The sequence below is a fragment of the Suillus fuscotomentosus genome, assembly GCF_016647785.1.
Source record: "Suillus fuscotomentosus strain FC203 chromosome Unknown F5891scaffold_33, whole genome shotgun sequence".
NCBI lineage: Eukaryota > Fungi > Basidiomycota > Agaricomycetes > Boletales > Suillaceae > Suillus > Suillus fuscotomentosus.
The window spans coordinates 249,384-273,753 of NW_024539545.1; the positions used below are offsets into that span (position 1 = coordinate 249,384).

At 48.1% G+C, this 24,370-nt stretch overlaps 6 protein-coding genes across 6 annotated transcripts; 3 read left to right on the top strand and 3 right to left on the bottom strand.

The window, feature by feature from the left end:
• Positions 1-11,266: 11,266 nt before the first annotated feature.
• Positions 11,267-12,160, top strand: F5891DRAFT_953834 (NAD(P)-binding protein; the record flags this gene model as incomplete). Its single annotated transcript, XM_041375215.1, has 4 exons — positions 11,267-11,406; positions 11,469-11,511; positions 11,561-11,700; positions 11,764-12,160. Coding segments are annotated over 4 exons (720 nt in total), but the record flags the coding sequence as incomplete, so codon positions are not given.
• Positions 12,161-13,082: 922 nt separating this feature from the next.
• Positions 13,083-15,617, bottom strand: F5891DRAFT_1147008 (nitrogen permease regulator of amino acid transport activity 3-domain-containing protein; the record flags this gene model as incomplete). The annotated part of the gene is made up of 6 exons (XM_041365041.1): positions 14,717-15,617; positions 14,247-14,664; positions 14,042-14,197; positions 13,315-13,989; positions 13,158-13,263; positions 13,083-13,109 (listed from the first exon to the last, which is right to left on the bottom strand). Exons 1-6 carry the CDS (start codon positions 15,570-15,572, stop codon positions 13,083-13,085), a joined length of 2,238 nt encoding a protein of 745 aa, XP_041224930.1. The 5' UTR covers positions 15,573-15,617.
• Positions 15,618-15,698: 81 nt separating this feature from the next.
• On the top strand, positions 15,699-16,814 carry F5891DRAFT_1039031 (eukaryotic translation initiation factor 1A). The gene is made up of 6 exons (XM_041361924.1): positions 15,699-15,883; positions 15,940-15,951; positions 16,007-16,189; positions 16,243-16,345; positions 16,403-16,563; positions 16,616-16,814. The coding sequence occupies exons 1-5, from the start codon at positions 15,875-15,877 to the stop codon at positions 16,525-16,527; spliced, it is 432 nt and encodes a 143-aa protein (XP_041224931.1). The 5' UTR covers positions 15,699-15,874; the 3' UTR covers positions 16,528-16,563; positions 16,616-16,814.
• F5891DRAFT_1164578 (uncharacterized protein) lies at positions 16,815-17,843 on the bottom strand. The gene is made up of 2 exons (XM_041365361.1): positions 17,681-17,843; positions 16,815-17,620 (listed from the first exon to the last, which is right to left on the bottom strand). Exons 1-2 carry the CDS (start codon positions 17,720-17,722, stop codon positions 16,877-16,879), a joined length of 786 nt encoding a protein of 261 aa, XP_041224932.1. The 5' UTR covers positions 17,723-17,843; the 3' UTR covers positions 16,815-16,876.
• Positions 17,844-17,870: 27 nt separating this feature from the next.
• On the top strand, positions 17,871-21,081 carry F5891DRAFT_408071 (uncharacterized protein). Its single transcript, XM_041371720.1, has 4 exons — positions 17,871-18,169; positions 18,229-18,370; positions 18,431-19,068; positions 19,140-21,081. The coding sequence occupies exons 1-4, from the start codon at positions 18,065-18,067 to the stop codon at positions 20,766-20,768; spliced, it is 2,514 nt and encodes an 837-aa protein (XP_041224933.1). The 5' UTR covers positions 17,871-18,064; the 3' UTR covers positions 20,769-21,081.
• Positions 20,992-24,254, bottom strand: F5891DRAFT_1189806 (uncharacterized protein; the record flags this gene model as incomplete). The annotated part of the gene is made up of 19 exons (XM_041367222.1): positions 20,992-21,081; positions 21,132-21,755; positions 21,831-21,963; positions 22,024-22,058; positions 22,114-22,128; positions 22,185-22,228; positions 22,281-22,436; positions 22,499-22,590; positions 22,645-22,683; positions 22,733-22,793; positions 22,848-22,932; positions 22,989-23,002; positions 23,053-23,151; positions 23,205-23,287; positions 23,335-23,522; positions 23,577-23,931; positions 23,995-24,013; positions 24,073-24,082; positions 24,147-24,254. 19 exons carry the CDS (start codon positions 24,252-24,254, stop codon positions 20,992-20,994), a joined length of 2,250 nt encoding a protein of 749 aa, XP_041224934.1.
• Positions 24,255-24,370: the final 116 nt, after the last annotated feature.

Genomic DNA, 24,370 nt, shown 5'->3' on the forward strand with positions numbered 1-24,370 from the left:
CGGCTCTAGAAGAAGCAAACAGACTCCTGGGCGTACGCCTAGAAATGCAAGAAGACGAGACTGTAAAGATACAATCTCAACAACCATCCTTCGGCTCTGCAGGAGCTAGCCTACTTTCATCGAACTCTTCCCCCTCCATCAAATACTCCAAACCCCAAGACTTCACTGGAGAAAAAGACTCCATAGAACTCATGGTCTGGATATCCCAAGTAGCGCTATACACGGCGCAATGGCCCAACATCCAAGAAGGCCAAAGAATCGGAGTAATGCTCTCATTCATGAAAGGAACTGCAGCCAAATGGGCGCAACCTTACATCACTAAACTTGGAAAGACCGGAGACGAAAAGTTGACCGTGGAAAAATTCCTGGAAGACTTAGAAGCCATGTGGGGGCAAGAAGATCGTGAAGGAAAAGCGATCAGAGAACTGGAATCCCTTAGACAAGGATCTTCCTCAGTTCCAGAGTACGCAGCCGCTTTCAGACAAAAGGCTGCACACACTTCATTTTCTGACTACGACCAGAGGCAGAAGTTCAGGCTGGGACTTCAAGACCGTGTCAAGATACAGCTCGCTCATGTCCGTTACGAGGACAAAAACACCATGAGGAAACTGGTGGAACATGCGATCCAAATTGGACGCAACTTCGAAGAGCTGGACGCAGACAAGAAGAAGACGACCTGGTGGACCCCTAAACAAGGCCCCAGGACCCCTGAATACAAACCTGGTCCAAGCAGGGAAAGCGACGCTATGGACGTCGACGCCAACAAGCAGCGAGGTGCTCCAAAACCTCAAGGAAGGACTGGATCCTTCAAATGCTACCGCTGTGGAGGCGAAGGCCATATGGCTAGAAACTGCAAAGACGCAGTCGCACCAAAAGTGCAGGTGAAGGCTACTACAGTGCCAAAAGAAGAAGACCCTATCCCGAGTTGGTTCAAAGCTTGGGTCAGCTCCAAGGAAGGCAAGGGTTTTTAGAAGGGTCGAAGTCAAAGTCTGCGAACTTAGACCCGAACAATCGTTTCTCCATCCTATCTACGTTCTCAGATGTATCAGAAGTATATATTAAATCCAAATCTGAACATTTTTACATTCCGATCACGTTGAAGGGAAAGAACCGACAAGCAGATGTGAAAGCACTGGTAGATTGCGGTGCATCAACATTATTTATTAGCGAGAAGTTTGTGAAAAAGAACGAAGTCCGGTGCCATAAATTATTAAGGCCCATTCCGGTTAAAAATATTGATGGCTCGTTAAATGCCGCTGGATCGATGACTCATTACGCTGAATTAGGTCTAAAGATCGGTGACCATGTTGAAGACCAAGCAGCCTTCATGGTTACGGACTTAGGAAGCGATGATGTTATTATTGGCATAGATTGGCTAAGATATCACAACCCAGAAATAGATTGGAACGCTGGATGTTTTGCACTTTCTCGTTGCCCAGTTAAATGTATTACTAAAAAAGAACAAAGACAAAAAAATAAAGAAAAAAGAAAAGAACAAAAAAAGATAGAAGAAGTGCCAGACCTGATTCCCACAGAAGAGGATGACGAAGAAGACATGGCGATGAAGAGGGCGACAGTTGAGGAAATAGAAGACGAAGAGTATCCTGGAGAATGGATCAAGTATAAAGCCTCGGTTGCCACGGAGCAGAAGGTTGCAGAAGAAGCAACGAAGGTGAAGAAATCGGTCGAAGAGATGGTTCCCGATTGACTTCACGAGTACCTGGGAGTTTTCTCAGAAGAAGAATCTAAGCGCTTCCCTGAAAGAAAGAAATGGGATCATGCGATAGATCTTAAAGATGATGGCGATCTTCCGCCGAATGCGAAACCCTACCCCTTATCACCCAAGGAGATGGACACCTTGAAAGATTGGTTAAAAGCCGAGACTGCACTGGGACGTATAAGAAATTCACAATCTCCAGTGGCAGCACCTTTCTTCTTTGTGGCCAAAAAAGATGGCAAGTTAAGACCGGTGATGGACTATAGAAAGCTCAATGAGAAGACGGTTAAAAATGCATATCCGCTACCGAGATCTCAAGATTTGATTGATGCTTTAACCGGTGCCACGATGTACTCCAAGATGGATGTAAGATGGGGGTACAATAATATTCGCATGAAAGAAGGAGATGAGTGGAAGGCGGCCTTCAAAACGCCGTTTGGTCACCATGAACCAACCGTGATGTACTTCGGTTTAACAAACTCCCCTGCCACGTTTCAAACCATGATGAACGAGATATTCAGAGATTTAATTGATGGAAAGACTGTAGTTGTCTATATCGATGATATCCTCGTGTTCACAAATGGCAATAGGGAGCAACACCGAAAAGTTGTACGAGAGGTACTAAAACGACTAAAAGAGAACGATCTGTATCTGAAGCCTGAAAAGTGTAGCTTCGAACAGACAGAAGTCGAGTTCCTCGGGTTGATAGTGGAGAAGGGTGGTGTTCGAATGGACCCCGTGAAAGTAGAAGGAGTAATGAAATGGCCTGTACCCAAATGCGTTAAAGATATACAAGCATTTATGGGCTTCGCCAACTTCTACAGAAGATTTATCTTCGGGTTCTCAGACATCGCTAGACCAATGAATGATTTACTACGGAAAGATGTCAAATGGGATTGGACGGAGAAACAGCAAGATGCTTTTGATGAACTGAAGTCAAGGTTTACATCAGCTCCGATCCTAGTAATGCCGGACGTTGAGAAGAAAATGAAAATAGAAACCGATGCTTCTGATTACGCAACTGGAGCGGTTCTATCTCAACTGATGGAAGATGACCTATGGCACCCCGTGGTGTATTACTCTAAGTCAATGAATGATGCAGAAAGAAATTATGACATCCATGACAAAGAGTTACTCGCAATCATTCGAGCGTTGGAGGAGTGGAGGCACTATGTGCAGGGAAAACCTCATCATGTGGAGATCTGGACGGATCATAAGAATCTCGAGTACTTTATGACGAGCCAAAAGTTGACAAGAAGGCAAGCCAGATGGAGTTTGTTCCTGGCGGAGTATGAATTTACGCTCCAACATAAGCCTGGTGTAGTCAACGATAAGGCCGATAAGCTTTCTCGGAGAGAAGACCACAGAGGGGGGGTAGAAAACGACAATTCTGATTGTATTTTGTTAAAACCGGAGTTTTTTACTGTAAAAGCTGCTAAAAGAGGTCAAGTTCTAGTGCAAGGAGAAAAACAATTGCTGAGAAAGATAAGGCAATGCACAGAACGAGAGCCTGAAGTCGCTAAAGCGCTACAAACGCTAAAAGCAGCACCGGTACAATTGCGTAGAGGAGTCGAAGAGTGGAATGTGGAGGATGGATTGGTGTTATTCCGAGGACTGGTTTACGTTCCAAATGATAAAGAGATCCGCCGAGAAATATTGGAGTTGTTTCACGATTCTCCACCGGCTGGACACCCTGGACGTGCCAAAACCTTAGAATTGATTTCCAGAAATTATTGGTGGCCTTCAATGACGAAGTATGTCCACAATTACGTAGATGGCTGTGATAGATGCAGAGCAACGAAGATTCACCCAACGCAACCACATGGTCCGCTTAAACCAAATGAAATACCAGCGGGACCTTGGCAATCAATCACTTGTGATTTGATAGTAGATTTGCCTAAAAGCGAAGGGTTCGACTCTATTTTTGTTGTCGTTGATCGATACACGAAACAAACGCACATCATGCCTACGAAAAAGGAAGTTGACGCTCGAGGAATCGCGAAACTTTTCCTAGATAACGTATGGAAACACCATGGAACTCCGAAACAGGTGATATCGGACAGAGGGACACAATTTGTTTCCAAATTTATGGGACAAGTGTCGAAACGCCTAGGCATAAAATGGAACATGTCAACGGCTTATCATCCTCAGACAGACGGACAAACAGAGAGAATAAATCAAGAAGTAGAGCAATATCTGAGAATGTTCACGTCTTACCGCCAAAATGATTGGGTAGACTGGCTTCCGATAGCAGAATTCGCTCACAATAACTCTGTCACTGTAACGGGTCATAGTCCATTCAAAGTACTCTACGGATACGATCCAGAGTTTACTTTTTCACCAATTTCCAACTCTAAAGTACCTGCAGCTGATGAACGAGTGGATATAATGAAGGAGGCGAAGGAAGACGCAGAAAGTATGCTGCGAATGGCAAATGAGCGGATGAAGAGATTCTACGATAGAGGAGTAAAAGACGCACCACAATTCGAGAAAGGAGATCTGGTCTGGCTCAATGCCAAAAATATCCGTCAGAAAAGACCAAATAAGAAACTCTCCGATCGACGACTTGGTCCGTTTGAAGTGCTAGAGAAGACGGGTGACGTAAATTACCGCCTGAACCTTCCAGCAAAATATCAGATTCATCCGGTATTCCATGTAGAATTACTCACTCCGCATTCCCCCTCGACCTTAGTCCAAAGACTTCCACATCATCGTCCGCCGCCAGAGATCTTATCAGAAGGCGATTCCGAATGGATAGTACGAAAAGTCCTAGACTCGAGACTGCACAGATCAAAACTCCAATACCTAGTAGAGTGGAAAGGATATCCGATAGAAGAAGCGACATGGGAACCTGAGGAAAACCTTGAGAATGCACGGTTGAAAGTTCAAGAATTTCACCGGCAAAATCCGAAGGCATTAAATCCCCACAAAATTAACAAATCGGTGTTCGAAACCCAAGAGTTTTTGGAATGGCGCAAGAAGTTTATTCGTCCTAGTTTCATTCGCGATGACGCTCATCCTAGAGAGGGGGTAATGTCACAAGTTCCAAATACAAACCATTATTTGTTCCTTAATTCTAAGTCCTTTAAGCGCCCAGTCACAGCGCCTGTTCCTAAGAATATGTTTACTGTTGAAGAAGTTCCTACTATTGCGTCTATTGTAGAATTACCAGAGTCACGTGATCGATCGGACAATGCCGAAGATGTTGACGTCATGCCTCGCGACACTCTTGGAATGTTCCAGAGTCTTACTGCGGCTGCGGCACGTGTTATGACATCATAGTTATATATAGAATCATACGATACCTTTAATTATTCTGATTGGTTAGTTAGTTCATACTCAGTTTCGATCTCAGTTTCAATATGTGTATATAGGTAGCTCGTCGTAGTCAGTAGTTCTTTAGTTCAAACCTCTTGTATCTCCAAGTGAGCAATCCAAGACGTACCTGCTGCCTTATCCTCTTTGTGATTATCTTGTTGTTTGAGTCCTAGTCTCTGCCCTGTGTTAATTCGTTTAAGGGGTTGTGACACAAACCTAGCACAGATGAAGCTGGATTATTGTTCAACGTTCAATGTTTGATCTCCGTTCCGTGGTCAGCACCTTGCAATTGCTCGCTCACGGGACTCTACTGTTTCTAACTTTTTGCGTTGCAGCATGTTTTACATAAATACTTTTCATTCTTCTGTCAACTGGAGCTTTCATGTGACACATATATAGCTACAGTTCTATAATTATTATTTTGTATGAAAATGAGATTTTCAGATTTGCTCAACGATAGTATATATTACTTATGCCATCTCTGCAAAAGTTTTCATTTTTTTGCTTCCAAAGCCAATACTCAGTCTACTGAGTGATACTGTTTTGAGAGCCACTGGTAGCAGTACTAGTGCTTGACATACTATTTAGTCTATAAGTTGGACCCGGGCCGTACATGTGTTGTACTAGGAATGAGTCGGGGTCCTGTCCTCCTGACTTTGACAGACTCGCCAAGATAAATCAAGTAACAGTAAGCACACTTTAGACCAGCTTTTCCCTCTCTTTCCATCTGACCGCACTGACAATGAAGATTGCTATCACTGGATGTAATGGGGGCGTAGGGAGACGTGTTGTGCGTTGGGTGCTGAAGGAAGGGCACATCGCAGTTGGCGCAGACTGTGTCACTGCACAATATTGGCGATAAGGATGAAAGAGGACAGAAGAGTGCGCCCACACGGTACGAGTCCCGGAGGATTAACCTCCGGGACATACTATGAATTCTCATTTCCTTTCTTGACTCTTATCGACTCGTAGCACCTTCGACATCTTATATCACCCTCGTGTATCAGTCGCTTCTTTCCGTCTCGGACTCGCTTCTCTCCGTCTCGGACTTCTTTACATTCCTGTATTTAATCCCTTCCCCGTTTCCACTCTACCTCAGCGTTGCTTCACCGTCCGCTGAGGTATGATCACATTCTTGTCTCATTTATCATCTTGTTAACGATCAACGCTTGTTCTAGACTTACTCCGTGTGTCTAGGTAGTTAATGAAAGCGTTGCTTCACCGTCCGCTGAGACTTACTCCGTGTGTCTAGCTTCCTATAGGTTATGAGCCCTGAGCTCTGAACAAGCTCAGATCCAGGAAGCCGACCGCTCACGTACGAACTCCAACGCTCACTGCGAAATAAACATATCCACATCCACCATGGGGAAATACGACTTCATTACCGAATTGTCTGGTGCTGATGACTATCCTGCTTGGCGTCGCGCGGTTACTCTCGCCCTCCAAGGAGACGGACTCTGGAACCATTGCAGTTCCGGCACCGACCCCAATAACTATGCAGAATTCGCGTTTGTCATGCCTTCACCAGCTGTCGCTGGTTCTCCCACAGCCGCTGAAAAGCAAAGCGCGATTGAATGGATCAAGGAGGATGCGCAGGCTAAGGGCATCATATGCAGAAAGCTTTCTGCAGTTGTCCAAGGTATGCTCAGCGAGTCTTGGACCGCGAGGGAACAGTGGAACACCTTGGCGACTCATTTTGGACGGCTTGATGTCACGTCTCAATTTGAGCTTCGTGCACAATTGTTCGCTGAAAAACTTAAGGACCCTGACGATGCTCCCCGCTACATCAGCACGTTCGAAAATGCCAGACGACGATTCGCGGAGATGGCCATTGTAGTGACCGAAGACGAGCTAGTATTCCTCCTTCTTCACGGCCTCCCGCACACTCCAGACTGGCTCATCTTCAAACGTATGACAATGAGTTTGTACAGCACTCCCTCACCTGTGGCGTCTACTTCCTCCACCACAGCCTCAGTTGCTGCTACCACTACGAAGATGACTTTCTCCACAGTACTGACGTCCCTCTCTGAAGAGGCTAATCGTCTGCGGGGAGAACATAAGTTAAATGGTCCAGGATCCGAATACGCCAACGTCACATCGTTTAAGTCATTCTCGGACGGAAAGACAAACCCTAAGACAGGTGTTCGAATTCACAAGTATAACCCCAAAGGGGTGAGCTGTGACAATCCTCTATGCACCGGACTTCCACGTTCACTTACGCACGATCGAGAACATTGTTTCCAAACCGGTGGAGGCATGGAAGGTCAAGGAGGTAACAGGAACCGGGACCGAAAGCCAAAGAAGCAGGACGTTGCTGCAGCCGCTGATAGTAATACGGCTCCTCCCTCCAACCCTCCATCATACACTCCCACCGCAAACAGTGCTGTCGCTGACGAGTTACGCAACCTCACATGTGCCCTCATAGAGGATCTCGAATCAGACCATGAATCCCTTCCTCAGTTCGACGACATCGCCTGCATCGCACGTCAGACCCTCTCCACTATACTCGATTCAGGAACTACCTCGAATCTCATTGCTGATCGTAGCTATTTCTGGACTTACACTGAGAGCACTCGCGTAACGGTCAAAACTGCTAATCATGGCAGTTTGGCAACTTCTGGGCGAGGGAATTGCGTAGCAGACTTAACGTTGGGTGGACGAACGTTCAGAATCACCTTCACAGACTGTTTGCATGCGCCCGGCGCCATGATCAATCTACTCTCCGTGGGGCACATGTTGAAGAAGAAGTGGTCTTGTAACTTCGAGCACTCACCAGCGCGTTGTCAGTTGAAGTGTCACGGTGAGGTCTTAGGCGAAGTCCCCATGACTGGGAACTTATTCTTTGTCGACCTGAAATTCATCCGTCCGGACATCACTTCACCGGCACACTTCGAACCCCTGCGAGAAATCTCCGCTTTCGTTCGCCTTCCTTTGTCGCTAGACCTGTGGCATGCCCGTATGGGACACCCGGGCGGGGATGCTGTCAAACGACTCGAACGCATCGCTACTGGTGTCACGTTCACCTCTACTGCCCCCCTCCAACGCTGTGAACCCTGCATCATGGCAAAACACCCACGCAAGCCCTACCCCCCCTCGGAGGAACCTCGCGCTGCACAAATGCTGGATCTTGTTCATGCGGACTTGTGTGGTCCGTTCCCCATAGCCACTCCCCACGGAAAACGTCACTTCATACTCTTTCTCGACGATCACACGAACTTACTGAATATTCAACTTCTGGCCACCAAGGATCAGGCCTTAGATGCATGGCGTTTGATCAAGGCTCGTTGGGAAAATCACTCCGGACGTACGGTCAAGGTTTTTCGTTCAGATAACGGAGGGGAGTTCTTAAGTGTTGGCTTCACTAAAGCACTCGTGGACTCGGGCGTAGAACGCCAACTCTCAGCGCCATATGCGCACCAGCAGAATGGGAAGGCCGAACGGGCCATTCGTACCATCGAGGGACGACTGTTTGCCATGTTGGAGGCAGCAGGTCTTCCAGCGAATCTATGGGGGGAAGCTGCGTTGACAGCGTGCTATTTGTGGAATCGCAGTGCTTCGCGTGCCTTACCATCTGACGTCACACCATTCGAAATGGCAAATGGGCGTAAACCGGATCTTTCTCATATCCGAGTATTCGGCTCACGATGCTTCGCCCGAATTCCCTCCGAGTTGCAGACCAAGCTTGGTCCACACTCCCGTCCTGCCATGTTCGTCGGGTACCCAGAAGGTACCAAGGGCTACCGATTGCGAGATGCTAATGGCACTTTCTTCGTGGCTAGGGATGTTATCTTCGATGAACGTTTGCCTAGCATTCGACCCTCGGCTGATTCTGACTCCGACGAGGACGACTCACAGCCTCGTGTGCTTTCATCCCCACCTTCCCTTCCCCCTTCTGCCGTGCCTCCTCTAATCACTCTCCCTCCGCAGGGCTCAGCCATTGTACCTCGTCGCTCAGGCAGAGCGACAGTCAAGACGCCAGCCGGACAAGCCTTCGCCGAAGGGATCGCAGTTACCAAGGCGCGACTCGCACAACTGCGCGAGTCTCGCGCATCATTGGGTCAGAGAGAAATGGGTCAGAAGGTGGTAGAGGAGAATTTAGCAGATATAGAACCGAACATTGACATCCCCGAAGCCTACGCGAACGTCATGATAGAAGAACACGCGCACATCACCATCCGCAGCGACCGTAAACGGAATCCCAACGATCCTGGCTATGACATGGCCATTCCCCCAGCTACATACGACGAGGCCATGCTACGTACTGATCGAGACGAATGGTTTGCCGCCATGAAGAAAGAACTCGGCATAATGGACGAGATGCGTGTCTACAAGCTCTCTCCCCTTCCAGAAGGACGCAAGGCTATCGGTAATTGATGGGTTCTAGAGTTTAAAGAGGATAATAAGGGAGGATCGGTTTATAAGGCACGTCTTGTCGCACAAGGATTCTCTCAAATACCTGGGGTCGATTTCGGTGCAACGTTTGCACCGGTGCTGAAAACCGCTTCACTACGCCTCATAGCTGCTCTAGCTTGCAAGAACGACTGGGAGCTTCACTCATTCGATGCCACACGTGCCTTTCTCTGGGGGGTACTCAAGGAGGAAATATACATGCGTCAGCCCAAAGGATTTGAAGAGGGAGACTGGAGGGTGATGGTTTGGCGGATGCTTCGGACGATCTACGGATTGAAGCAGTCCGCGATGGAGTGGTACGAACAGGTTCGGGACATCATGGAGGAGTTGGGCTTCTCTCGCTGCGCTGTTGATTACGCAGTATTCCTTTTTGACAGCAGCGCTTCCGGAACTCGCATAGTCTGCATAATCGGCTTCCACGTCGACGACGGGCTGGGTACATCCAACAATCCCGCTTTCCTGACCTGGGTCAAGCAGAAGATTCACCACCGCTTCGGTATCAAGGACATGGGACCAGTCACCAAGTTCATCGGCATTCAGTTCGAACGCAGTCGAAGCAGCCGTGAGCTTTGGCTGCACCAAGGCGAGTACATCACCTACTTGCTCGACGAATACAACCTGCTCGACTGTAATCCCGTCCGCCTCCCACTCGACCCACATCATCCGTTCGGAAAACCTGACGACTCACATGCCATAATCCCCAACCTCCCAACACTTTTCCGCAAGCTCGTTGGGGAGCTACTCTACCTCGCAATCTGCACTCGCCCTGACATATCCTTCGCCGTAAACTCGCTCGCACAACATAACGCGAAACCGTTGCCTGCTCATTACGCCGCCGCAAAGCGACTGCTTCGTTACCTTTCCGGAACCATCAATCTCCGCCTGCACTATGGGGGTGCCAACGTAAACGAGGACCTGCACGCGTTCTGTGACGCTGATTGGGCAGGCTCCCCCATTGATCGTTTGTCGATTTCGGGTTACGTGTGGTTTTACGCCGGCGGGGTCATTGCTCACGTCTCTAAGAAACAATCAACCCATGCTCTCTCCTCCACCGAAGCTGAGTATATGGCGGTAACTCACGTCCTTCAGGAAGGCCTTTGGATCAAATCACTCATCATCGAACTACACATTCATATCCCTTTCCCCATCCACGTATTCATGGACAACACCGGCGCCATTTCCTTGTCGACCGAGGCCCGGAATCATATTCGATCCAAGCACATAGACGTGCGCTATCACTTCATACGTGAGCATATCGAGAAGGGTATGTTCCTGCTTAAGTGGCTCCCCTCCCACAAAAACACCGCGGATATCTTTACGAAGGCATTGCCGCGTCCCCTTTTTGAGAAACACTTACCGGGCCTTCACCTGATGTCTAGGTGAGGGGGTGTATTGGCGATAAGGATGAAAGAGGACAGAAGAGTGCGCCCACACGGTACGAGTCCCGGAGGATTAACCTCCGGGACATACTATGAATTCTCATTTCCTTTCTTGACTCTTATCGACTCGTAGCACCTTCGACATCTTATATCACCCTCGTGTATCAGTCGCTTCTTTCCGTCTCGGACTCGCTTCTCTCCGTCTCGGACTTCTTTACATTCCTGTATTTAATCCCTTCCCCGTTTCCACTCTACCTCAGCGTTGCTTCACCGTCCGCTGAGGTATGATCACATTCTTGTCTCATTTATCATCTTGTTAACGATCAACGCTTGTTCTAGACTTACTCCGTGTGTCTAGGTAGTTAATGAAAGCGTTGCTTCACCGTCCGCTGAGACTTACTCCGTGTGTCTAGCTTCCTATACACAAGATACCGACTTCTACAACAATCCTGCTTTCTTTTTCCACCCAGTGGACCTGAAGGACTTTGATGCGACTTTGAAGGTTTTCGAGGGTTGTGATGCAATCATCCAGTTGGCAGCTTTTACACACCCAATGGACTACAAGACCAAGGTACACAACGAGTAAGAGATCCCCTCCATCACAGTACTTCAAGTTCTTTAAGGTAGATACCCGCCATCTGCAGCAATGTCGTGATCACTTGGAATGTCCTGCGTGCAGCTGCCGAGGTGACTCAGAGAACATCCTGCTGATAATATATTGACTAAATATCCTCAGTTAGGAATAAATCGTGTTGCACTGGCGTCCTCAGTCAATGTCTTGCGTGGGGTATTCAGCACAGAGCCCGTTTTTCACTACTTTCCGATCGATGAGAATCACCCATGCGAGCCTGACGAACCTTACGGGCTTTCCAAATTGTGATTAACTTAATCTTTGTCTCATCGAAGGAATAATAATAGAGCCTGACTAAATTCTGCCAGAATTTCTGAGATGCAAGCAAATACCATCGTCCGAAGATACCCATCTATGCGAGTTGCAAGCATCCGCATCCACATGTTCGTCCCTACGCGCACACGTGCCTATAGACAGGATTACTTCCGCGCCCGAGGTGACCTCTGGGGCTACGTCCAAATGGACTCAGCAGCAGACGCTTTCCTTCGTGCAGTGACTGTGGAAATGGACCATTGGACAGGGCATGAGACATTTTTTATTACTGCGCCTCAGCTGGCTGCCGACGAGGACTGGCTAGAACTGAAGGAGAAGTACTTCCCAAATGTGCCAGTAAACCCTGGCTGGGTCGAGAATGGCACGAAAGGATTTTTCGACTGTAGTAAAGCTGAGCGATTGCTTGGCTGGGTCCACACGGACTACGCATGAACATACACTTGAATGTAGGAATACAGCAGAACTGTGTCATTTGTACTGATAACGTGCAGGATAACACTCGCATGTTCCACTTCAATCGAACAGAACAGGACGAATACCTGGACCCTCAAACCCCTTCTCGACTCTCGTCCCTTTTGGGCTGCCGTGACGCGCTGTGTATGGGCCGCTGCCTTGTACTTTGTCATAGGTTTGCCAAATCTCGATGCCTTTTCATGATCAGCTAGTTGTTTTATTCGATCCAACAAGTGAACGATGACCTTGATCCCCTGAACCTGCGCAAGAATACATCAGACATATGGACGAATGGACGCACTGAAGATTCCCAGCAAGGATCAGTAGTAAGCTTCACCCACCACAGAAATATCCTTAGTCTCATTGTGCGACACACGGGTATCGCAAGTAGCAAACAATAGAAACGCAGACAATTGAGTTAGCATGGTATGGACATCTGAGTTGTACTAGTAAGTACTATAATAAGATTCCCCTACTATCGTTGGGGCAAAGTTACAACACACCTAATACTCATAAGTATAACACACTAGACTCGTGACCAGTATTCTAAACTAAACTAGTCACCAGTCTACTCTCGGACATGTATCATTGTGATTGACCTATCCATAATCGTGGAATTTTTTTTTACATCTCTCGTTATTCCAAAAAGAGACCCACATGTTGGTGGGTCTGGTCCATCTACAAAGATCGCGATCCCCCCCCCGCGATGGAGAATATATATCCTGTGTTCAAAATGTTGTTGTGAGTTCAGGGATCTTGATGGATTCAAGCTTTTTTTCTACCCCTTGCCCGCCATATTCTGTCCTGAGCCTCGAGCATGAACTTCGGTGATGTCACTGTATTAATATTCAGAGTGTATGAGTGACACTAGGGAGGCATGAAACGAGCGAGCGTAATATGGTCACGCAGGATGCAAGAAAGTTTGTAGCTATACAGGTACATCAGTATGGTGCAGTTGATAAAACACGAAACTTACATATTCTTCATAATGATGCAACACCTCTCGAAGCTGCTTGCGTGATATTTCTGCTCTGTAGAGGATTTCATCGTCCGTTCGCTTACCATCGAAGTACTGATTGATCCTGAAAATGTGTCAAAGGAACGTTGGTAAAAACAGCAAAGCGAAAACTGACAGTGCAAATCGTCTCGCAATATATTCATCCTTCCCCTCCGACATAGCTGCTAACCACTTTCGCTCTAACGGACTCGCTGTTCCCGGATCGCTAATCATTGAAGGCTCAAGGGTATCCTCGGAAGATCCCCAACCAACATTCTCCTCTCCTGAATCTTCTTCAGATATTTCGTCAAAGACATCTTCAGCATCCTCAAGCAGGATCGACCCCGATACATCATTGGGCTTGCTCTGCCCTGAGTCTATAGACCGTCTCGGGTACCGCTTAGCAGCTTTGGGCGAAAGTGACAGCCAGGGAGTGTTTACTCGTGGATGCTCGTGTGCATCGCCCACACCATGATCGCCCTTGCGGCTGCTTCTCCGGCGCCCGTGAAGATGGTAACTCGCCCGTCGCTCCAGCTTCCGTTCGTGTGTTTGTCTGACGTGAACCTTGAGCTCAGTGGTAGTGACTACGCGCACATGCAGATGCAGTGTAATAAGGAGATCGCGTTTCAGCATCCAAAGCACGACTTCGTGGTACAAAGATATGAGATCCTTGGACTGCACGACCGTCGCAAAAAAGTGGTTATCGGCCTGCTTGGAATTAGAATCGGAGATCGTGGCCATTAGCGTAGGGAGGGGTGAGATGGACGACTGTGGGAAATCACGTTTGAATTCAGCAGTAAGAGTAGTAAGCCTGCATTCAAATTAATCGATCATAAAACAGAAGAACTGCATTATGTACGAACGGTTTATCAAGCTTAGGAGCAATCGAAAAAATGGTCTTCAATCCATTGTGAACTGTGTCGACAATCTTGGCCCGTCGGTGGTGGACTAACCAGCGAACAGTGGGATATACTTGGGAATGTAGGTCCCAGTCAAGCAGACTGGCCATGTCTGCCAATCTAAAAACGCTGTTATCTTGGAATATCCATGATACGAAGGTAGACTCACGATAACGTGACAGAAGCGGTTTCAAGAAACTTGATCAGACCCTCTGCCAAGCTTCTCTCTTCAGCATGCACGTGCGACCCTCTCAAGTTCGCATACGGATCCAGTTCCTGGTCAGCATCAAGGAGAAGCAAACTCTTCCAAGGCACAAGGGCTGGCAGGCGCCATCCAAAACTGAGCTCGCGGCCCCATAGCTGAGAATCGGTTTGATTCTCGAGACGACCGACGAATTCAAGTTCAGATTCCTCTTCGCTATGTAATAAGTGGTCCAAATAAGGGGGGAGCTGCAGTTCGAGGGGGAGATCGTTGAGAGTGATGTGGGCCATACTAGACGACTTGATGGCATCATAGAGATATTTCATCGCAGTAGCGATAGATGACACTCGTTGTGCCTGCGATGCAAAGTCAGAGAAAGGCTCTCCTAGGTATGCACGTCAGCGACATGTGCTCCACGAGTGCCGGGCGCGATTAACCTTTTATCATATACTCGGTTTCTAGCGAACCAATCGCATCACACTCCAATTCTACAAAGTTTGACAGGACCTGTTCTTGGAAAAGCACAGCAGTAACAGTGAATGCAATTTGCTCGTAGATTGTGTCGAAATATCTTGCAACATTCCCCGAGGCTGATGATGACGGGTCTGGTAAATCAAACACGAGAACAAGATGAAACATGTGCAACCACGAGCTTTTGGACGTCGCTGTAGTGTGTGTGTCTCCACCAAGAGAGACTTCAGAGCTATCTTTGTCTGCTAGGTTGGATTCCCGATGTCGAGTCCCGCGACCTCGTGAGCCAGGTTTGTATTTCTCTGGCTTGAAGCGCCACATGCCGTCAGGTTCCGCACAGACAGGGTGCCCAGCAAAGACGAGGTTATCAATGACGAGCTCAAATTTCTGGTGGCACAGGTGTCCCTGCGGACATAACATACCAGCCAGGAATTGGGCAGTGTAGTCGAACAAAGACTGGTACTCATTCGCGATGGGGTCAATTTCCCTTCGTTCCTCGTTGCAAGGAGAATCACGGCCTGACGCCGGGATAGCGGAACGGGAGAAAGACATGGACCCGTCACGACTCTCAGTGGGCCTCCTCCACGCGTAGTCATCTATATCACCCACGAAACCCTCCATGTGCGTTTCGGCTAAGTCATTTAAACTGTCTGAGCAATGTGATGCACGCCAAGGGTTGTCTAACTCAAGACCATCAACAGGTGGACGCGGACGAGAGAGTCTGGGTCTGGTACTCTCCACGGACGGTGGCCATCGATATACAACGTTTGGCCCCTTTGCTGACGAGGTTACGAGCAAAATTGCTAGGAGAGATTCAGCCATGCGACAAAAAGATTATGAAGCCCAGCTGTAAGATCAGGTATCGACTCTATAGCTCGTTTCTACATTAATGTGTACAAGAGGTAACGGACTTAAGACCGTGCGGAATTCCGGCCACTGCACGGCCGGGCGAAGCTTCCCTTCTAGGTTCTATCCAAAATTTATAATCGATAAGTGTTGCTCCCATACCAAGGTCACCGGCACTCAGCTAACCACTATCTCATACTGCGCTCTTTCGCTTATTGTCCTCGCTATCCCGTATCTGGCGACAAGGACAAAATAAACGCAGAGAGTAACTGTTAATCATGCCGAAGGTGTGTAAATCATCATACCCTTTCGAAATCACTCTCAAGCTGATCATCTCCCTCAGAATAAAGGAAAGGTCACATCTTCTCCTATCTCTAATGTTATCTAGTGCTGGATGCCTTTTTCTTCAGGGTGGAAAGAACCGCAGACGTGGAAAGAACGAAAACGACGACGACAAGCGTGAATTGGTCTTCCGTGAAGATGGACAAGAATACGCACAAGTAACGAAGATGCTTGGTAATGGTCGTCTCGAGGCGATGTGCTTCGATGGCGAGAAGAGGCTAGCCCACATTCGTGGTAAGATGCGAAAGAAGGTCACTATTCGTGCTGTACATTATGAGCGCTCGTTTTGAGACCACTGTTCTAGGTGTGGATTAACCAGGGAGACATTGTGCTCCTTTCTCTGCGGGACTTCCAGGATGACAAGGCAGATGTTATTGTTAAGTATACGGCTGATGAGGCGAGAAATTGTACGTAACATAATTCCTTTCATCGCATGCGCATAAAAATTCATTTAATCACCACAGTAAAGGCCTACGGCGAGCTGCCAGAGAATGCAAAAATCAACGAGACAGACACATTCCCCGAAGAAGATGGAGAATGTACTTTCGAATTCGGTGACGAAGGGGAAGTTGATATCGACGATATTTAATCCCGTCTCTGTATCAACCATGTATCCTCCTTGTTTGTAAGTGGCTGCCTATCTTGTATCACCGGTGTTGACTGGGCCGCGACTTCAGTGTATTCTGTATTGGCCATCTCAACGCATCTTGTACATTGTACTCTTGCGGACACCAGCCATGAATTGATTAGACATGATTTCAGTAGTGTACGTACTAGCAGCGTTATCAAACTGGATGTAGTCACTTCATAGTTCAACCTCATAACTTGTATTGATTCTCCTGATTGAAGACAGTGCTGTATCCCTAACATGACGTGACACAGGTGATGAGACCACATGGCAAATCGGGTATCAATCACGGACATTACGATTTACAAATTTACCGCATCAACTGCAGAGTCTGCAAATCGGGTACACATCCCTTTTCTTTCATGAAATATTCCACAATATCCCGCGCATTCAGTTTCACCGCAACCTTGAGCATGTCGAGTGTTACTTGCGCTCGATCCTCTAGTTTTTGTTCCTTCCCCTTCTGCTTCAATGCCTCTGGACCACGTTCCCGGCAGTCCACTTTTTCTACAAGCAGTCGCACAAGCGAAAGATCCTTACGGTAGATAGCGACAAGGATCGGCATATTGTTTTTGCAACGAGGGGAAGCGCCATGATCAAGGAGAAAGCGAACTAGAGGCAGGAAGCCCACCTGCACAGCTTTCGTGAGGGCGTAGCCATCATGTGAGTTGACATCTGGGGGACGGATTTTTGCACAAGTGAACAAATATTTTACGAAGGGAAGCGGATGGTCTTGATCTGTCCACAAAGGCGTCTTGGCGCGGGATTTTTGGGTGAGCGAACGAAAGAGGCGTCTTGGAAGTTCCGGTATCCAGGTTAAAGGTATAATATTGCTTGATATTCGAAACAACGACTCTAATACGTCCACTGTGCAAATTGGGTACCGCAATAGTTTCGAGAGAATCAAGTCATCCCTAACTTGTGCGGCTTCGATAGAAGCGATAAGATATTGGGTGCGATAGGAGGGCGGAGACGCGCTGAATATTCTGTGGAGCGTCTTACATGTCAGAGGGAGAGAGGGAGATGCAGAAAAGAGCTGTATCTCGTAGAGAAGCTGATGTATAAAAACTATTTGAGTTTCGAGTAGTCTTGGTAAAAACTGGGATCCACGAACCTCGACCGGAAGAGTATTTACTATTGAGATACCCCTTGTCATCGTCAAGATACCAGAGGGTCGGGAAGACAACAGAGGCTGTTATTAATTGGCGAGTTACCGGCAGTGATGCCTAGTGAGGCCCAGATGCAACTTGTGATGTTTGAAGGAGGGTGGAGTGTGGAATCAACAAACGTAAATAACATGCCTTGTCGCGTCTTGTTTGAAGTTGGTCCACATTCCACTGATTACCGGCGTTGATCACATCGAATTGTACATATCTATGGGTACAGCTTAAGAATAACGAGAGGTGCAAAAGTTGTCACTAACTCTGGTGTCTGTCCATGCACACTCGCGTTAACATTTTAACACAAACCTCCTTATACCTGGCACCAATAAATACTAATGGTCCATTCCAACCGCGACGATCCAGGGATTCTTTCAAACGTTTTTAGTTTTGTCTCGCGAGAGATTGGCGAGTTCATGATAAATGCTACCGGTAAATCTGAGGTATGTTCTGTTTTCTCTGATTTAAAACGAATTAAACTGAAAATTGATCACCGACACAGTCCGGTCCATCCAAACGGAGACAGGGACGTGATGCAAAATATAAGGAGCGGGGCAGGCAACGAAAAGGCTATGATGGGGGGATGATCGAGCAGTGGAGAGAGGCTAGCGGTAGCGAGAAGCACCAAGATCAAGTCTACACCGGTGAATCTTATCTCTGGTGTCAACACCACCGTCGATACAATACTGATTAATTCTATACAGAAATAACGTCTAGCATGACCTCCCGCTCCCCGTCTCCCCGTCATACCAGCCATTCAAGAGGCAGAAAAGTCCGCCCTCGTCCTCAAGATGACGCGCCCCTCCCTTCGTCACACTCTGAAACGACATACCCCCAACTACACAAAAAACCCTCCATCACAATGCCTGGCTCACTCTTCCCCCGATCAGATTCGCCCCAACCCGATTCCGTACTGCGTACTCCTCAATCAACTCTTGACGTCGACGCACAAGACTTGGAACCCGGCCCTTCCAATTCTCAACACAAAGCTCTCGCAGACCAATCTGGCCCTTCTCCCTGGCGCACTCGCCCCATCGTCTCCGTCCATGACGCAGTTCAGCGATTTACTGCGAGTGGAGGAGAAGAGAGGGACTTTTCACTGTTAGTCGTCAGTAGTCCTACGGGTCCTGTAGATCCGGAGAGCTCAGGCGCCGTACTAGCAACGCCGCATCTGCCCCTGGGTGGTGTTTCGCAGAAGGGGAAGGAACACGCTGTTGATGATGGCGACGAGGATTTAGCGTTTATACTCGATCATCACCCCGTGCAAGATAAGGTAAAACAGGATAGGGACAAGGAGCGCATTAGAATGTTGGAGGAAGAAGTCAGGATGTTGAAGGAAGAGGTACGTTGCGTCGCACCATTTAGTTCTCTTTATTTTAAATTTTTCGTATATGCTGACATCTTCTATTACAGCTTTCCCGTCGCCGCCGTTCGCCAACTCCTCAAATCCAAACCCAAGTCCCAACACCACCCCCACCCCCACCACTTCCTCCTCCTCCCGGCGTCCGCATTCCCCTCCCTCCTTATCTAGGCGAAAGCAAGGCTCTTTTTGCAAGTGCGCGCGCTGCTTTACGCCCAACCGAGGCCGGTGCGACCGGGAGCACAAATGATCTGGCGAGGTCAGCAAGCGGTAAGGTGAGACAACCAACCGTCAACGTTCCTAGCGATAAAATGGCTGCGTTCTTAAACGAGATGAGGACGGTGCGGTTGAGGAAGGTGGGGTCTGCACCTGGACTTGGACCTGAGGGACTGAGTAGGAGCGTTAGTGATCGACCCGTGGTCGATCGACCTGGGCCCAGTGGATTAAGTCGTAGTGTGAGTTCGAATGCTGCTGGAGTAAATGGGCGGAGAGAGAATGTGGCGAGGCGTAAGTCGACGGGCGTGAAAGCGCCCGTTGGTTCAGCCGCTTCCGGTCTCGCTTCTGCGTCGACTAGCTCGTCGAGACCAGCTTCTTTTTCCAGCGTGAGTAAAGCAGCATCGACCTCAAAACTCCCTTCCGCCTCGAGCATTCCCAAACCGAAATCTGCTTCAACCGCGTTGAAACCACCATCTTCATACACTTACCCGGCCCCCTCATCGCACGCAACCCGCCCAGCCTTAAATAACAAACGCAAGGCAGATGCCCTAGGCGACTCAGAAGGGAGATCTACTTCCAAACGACGTCCAGGTACTTGTGCGCAAGCCCAATCAGACACAAGCTCTTCATCGTCATACTCAAGAACACACGAATTTGCCGGTTCCACACACTCAAATCTCTCACTCCCAGGTCCATCACATACGAACCACTCCTCGCTATCGAACGAAACAGACATCACCACTCCCTCTTTATGCTCTGATAACGAGCTTGGAGGGGACGCGGATGGTAGGATGCCGTCGACGCCGCCTGGACCAAGGTCTGCTGCAGCTACAATTCAGAACGCGCATGATGATGCTATAGAGATTATTGACGTGGATATGGAAGACAAAAATGTCGATATCGAGCCTGCACACACTCATGTCACGCCCTCCTACCCACAAAGCGATTTGTTCAGGAAACGCCCGCCGATGTCGCCGTTGCCTGTACTAACGCCAACGAGGGTGCGAGCGCCTGCGCGTGCCAAGGGGAGGAAGTCTGTGCCGACGCCTGAGAGGACAAAGAGGGGTGCGACGCCGAAGCCGAAGAGTATCATGCTGCTCGACGAGGATGACGACGACGACGACGAGGATGAACCGGATGAGCTGGCGTTACCCCCGAAGTTGGAATGGCGGCGCGAGGTTCAGCCCAGAGTCGCAAACAATTCGACCGCGGCTGATAGCAAGGGCAAACGACGACTGACGTTAGACGAAGAGCTTGCGCGGGCAAGGTCGTCTGATCGGCTTGTGGAGCTTGGATTAGAAAGTGGGGAGCTATTTGGGACGGGCACTGGGAGTAAACGACGGGGATTCTTAGCTGGGGGTGGTGCGGGTGGTGCACCTGTGTTTATGGGCGCAGGGTATGTTCGGGGTGTCGAGGAGGATGGACTGGGCCTGCCAGTGTCGAGGATACCGCGGCGAAGAGGCTAGCATGTTTCAAAATATTTATTGTAATCTTTATCGCATTCCCTTGGCTCTCATGTAATTTCTTGTATAGCTAGCTGTGTGGAAACCCGCCGTAACGACGGTGGCGATAATCACTAGAACTATTCGGAAAGTACTTAAAATGGTCACTCTTTTAATCATTAGTTAACGCAGGAGTGACAAAATCATCAAATAGCGTAGCGCAATTGAATCAGAGTGCTCAGGTTAATCATACAGTGTTGTACCGTAAAATTTCCGTCTCATGTCGCATTCCGCGAGTCAAGGCTAACAGAATGTTCTCGATGCGAGCCTGACGGTCCTGTAAAATGGTTCATCACCTCATACCACAATGACGCTATGTTAACTCACTTGTAAGTCTTTCATCTCATCTTTTAGTTTGCGGACTGGTAATTCGCGACAATCCTCTAACAGTGCTTCAATCCGATTGATGGAGGAGTCCAACCTGTCCATGTTCGTGATATCAGGTAGCATTTCTACCGGTGGAGTAGACGACGGGTCGTTGAAACGTTGTAAGAACAAACTTGTGACTGGTGTGGACGTATTCAGGCGCAAGATCTTTCTTGTGCCTGATGGTTCTGATAACGCAGGCAATGCGCTGACCTTTCGAGTCCTCGGGGGTTGTGATTGCGACTTCTTTGAAAGTGAAGCGGATCTCTTGTGACGCCGTGGTTCCGAAATGGGTGATGACCCAGAGTCTTCATGTCTAGATGTAAGTAGTGACCGCAGGCTGGTCTCGTCCACCTCCGAGTCATCAAAAAGCTCAAAATCCCTGGAATCCTCGACCTCGAAAATCGCCTCGTACAAATCCGCCGACTTTGAACCGACAAAATAGTCGACAAATGGCATGTTCTTGATGTGCCTTGGGATGCTGTGATACAGACTGCGAGCAGCACCCCTTCCGGACTCACGCAGCCGCTGTTCAGAAGCCAAGAGACGTTCGTACAAGGCGATAGCGATCAAAACAGGGAATGACTATTGTGAACAAACATGGTGCAGTGCAGATAACGGTTTATAGGTGATGGCTTAGGAAAATATAAGAATGCTTACTGTAAGCCTGATAAGGAACACGTTCGCAGAGTGCAAAGAGCGGGGCGAAAGGATGTAACTTGCAGGTTTGAGTATGACAAAGGCGAGAATGTTGAAAGGAGGTTGGTAGCTGAATAAAGCATCCGATTTTACGCTGATGAAGAAGTTTAGCCGCAGTGTATCACGATTTGAAACATCATTGAGGGTGCCTTACCCCTGGATAGTCGATATAGTGCATTGAAACAGAAACTTGGTACCGAGTCAGACAAGTGTGCCACTGACCAACATTCTGTGATTTCATTACCTCTTGGGTGGCGTTCTGAAAATGCAATGTCATTTGAGCATAAGATTAGTAACTTACCAACTGTCACTTACTGCATCGATTCGGGCAGCGGTATTTGACAAAATGGAGATGAGAACTAATATGTCAACTCAATAGCGGCCCCATCATCATTAGTAGTCAATACGCACTCGTCAAGAGAAGGGTGCCCGACAACGCTGCGAAGAATGTCATTAAAATGGGACCGAACACGGGATGAAAGCTTTTTGCTTGGGCAAAACTGAGGTACGTGTAGCCGAACCAGATCTGAACCATCAACCAAGCGATATTGCGTATTGTCCATGTACCTGAAGCTTAGATAAAACAATCAGTAGTCTCGATTTAGTGGTGCAAATGATTTATAATTTACCTAAGGTGTACAAGGTCAGCAAAATACCAGAGAAACAAACTGCCGCTATGCCGATGAAAAAAATAAATTCAGCTATCATTGCGCGCAACGCCCTTTCAGTAGAGAAATTAGCAGGAATGTTACGAGAGAAGAATGAAACAATTTACAAAACGACAACATTATTGTTTATTGCATAAAAAGCTAGCCTGTAAAAGAAAATCAACAAGTCATGATATACAAGTGGACCAGTTATACCGAGGAGCAAGAACGCAACATCCGCAAGCTAGCAGGTCGAAAGCAAGCTGAGACATCTTTGCTAATAGGAACTTCCGATTGAGTCCCAATCACCTACACGAGCAACACAACTAACCATCATCATCCCACAGCCCCTTCACTCGCAAAACCAGATAGCCGAGAAATATTATGACAAATGATGTGTCAAAAACGTTCCATATCTAGAGAAGCGGACTTCAGCTTCAGCCGGGGAGCTTGGACCCAAAGATGAAATTACGTTGGCAATGTAAACTGCACAAGTACATCAGAAATCGAAATGTGACAGTTGAACATGTACTGACTAGCCCACCCGTACTCCTTAGAAGCCGTGTACTCTTGCAGTGTGAAGGCAATCGCAAAAACCAAGAATACAGACTCCCACGGAGTCACATGAGAGACGTCTTGCGCTAAAAATGATTGGCTACTCTGACTCGCAGTCAGGCTGAAAACTCACTCCATATACACGCAAGGAAAACCACCAGGAGCACAGCTATGTTGACAAAATGCAAGATCGCAGAATATCGTGGAACCCTCAATCTGATAAAGTGTGAGCTCGACGTGAGAAGTACGAATGTTTGATGGACCTGTAGTGATCAAGCATCGGTGCCGTACGCGGGTCGTACGCCATAATCGCCCTCTGCTTGTAATTGTCTGGCACCATCGATCTGTTGCCAGCGATGGATACTATGATGCGCCCATTGTATATATCAGTTACAACGCTCTGAACAATCGCGGAAGCCAGGAATGTCTTTGCCTTCGTGGCGATTGCCATCTTATTGAGGGTCATTGAGATTGATTGAAAAAAATAGATATGGCCTGAACTGACCTCAATGGCACACTGAGGATCATCGACATACTCATCTTCCCCTCCAATAGCGTCTTTCACCTCCTCGATCACATCATCCGGCGCTCCTGCTAATGGACACCAGAGGGTCGTCAAAACAGCGACCAACTGAATCTTGCTCGATGCGAAGTGACTCAAAAGCTTCAATGCCATGATCTCACAAAGGGTGGCGCGCGAATACATCACCCCGGCATGAGCCAAGTCTGAGCCTGACTGTGCTAAGAAGTATGAACGAACAACCATGCACGCGTATACTATAGCCATGTTCCTGAGCTTCGCGTACTTCGTGACCAAGGGGCGCACTATGGCAAAATTGATGTCCGAGGCCGTGAGTTGCCTGTGAGGATGTCATGAATGACCCAGCCCGAACTACCGTGAAACATAGCAAATATCAACGTACTCCCAACTAAGCGGACTATCTGAGATGTTCGTTAGCCACGTGTTTGAATGATATATGCATCACAATAAAGTCTCTCACCGATAGTGTTCTGCATTGATGGCCAAACAAAGCGTCAATGATAGCATGTGCCTAAGTTGGAAGATGCAACTCACGATTACATCTTTCTTCAGGTAAGGAATAAGCGGGAACACTTTCACAGACGCTAAAAACTCCTGTGAAGGAGCGAGCAACCCTTGACTGATTTGCTCCTCCGCATCCATGTCAGCAAAATCAAATCGCAGGTGGCTTAGTTAAGGAGCAGGTAATTTCTCCTGACAATCTAAGGTCTAATCACTCGCACGGGTTGCCAACTCGGAAGGTGGTTTGAACAGCGAGT

Excerpts from the sequence above, each read along its gene's own strand:
- F5891DRAFT_1039031 (XM_041361924.1), top strand. Across the intron at positions 16,190-16,242 it reads GTGGTAAGATGCGAAAGAAG|GTGTGGATTAACCAGGGAGA; the intron begins GTCACTATTCGT and ends CCACTGTTCTAG. Across the intron at positions 16,346-16,402 it reads GGCTGATGAGGCGAGAAATT|TAAAGGCCTACGGCGAGCTG; the intron begins GTACGTAACATA and ends TAATCACCACAG.
- F5891DRAFT_1164578 (XM_041365361.1), bottom strand. The coding sequence starts at position 17,722 with ATGACAAGGGGTATCTCAATAGTAAATACTCTTCCGGTCGAG. Across the intron at positions 17,621-17,680 it reads TAAATACTCTTCCGGTCGAG|CTTCTCTACGAGATACAGCT; the intron begins GTTCGTGGATCC and ends TTTATACATCAG.
- F5891DRAFT_408071 (XM_041371720.1), top strand. The coding sequence starts at position 18,065 with ATGGTCCATTCCAACCGCGACGATCCAGGGATTCTTTCAAACGTTTTT. Across the intron at positions 18,170-18,228 it reads ATGCTACCGGTAAATCTGAG|TCCGGTCCATCCAAACGGAG; the intron begins GTATGTTCTGTT and ends TCACCGACACAG. Across the intron at positions 19,069-19,139 it reads TCAGGATGTTGAAGGAAGAG|CTTTCCCGTCGCCGCCGTTC; the intron begins GTACGTTGCGTC and ends CTTCTATTACAG.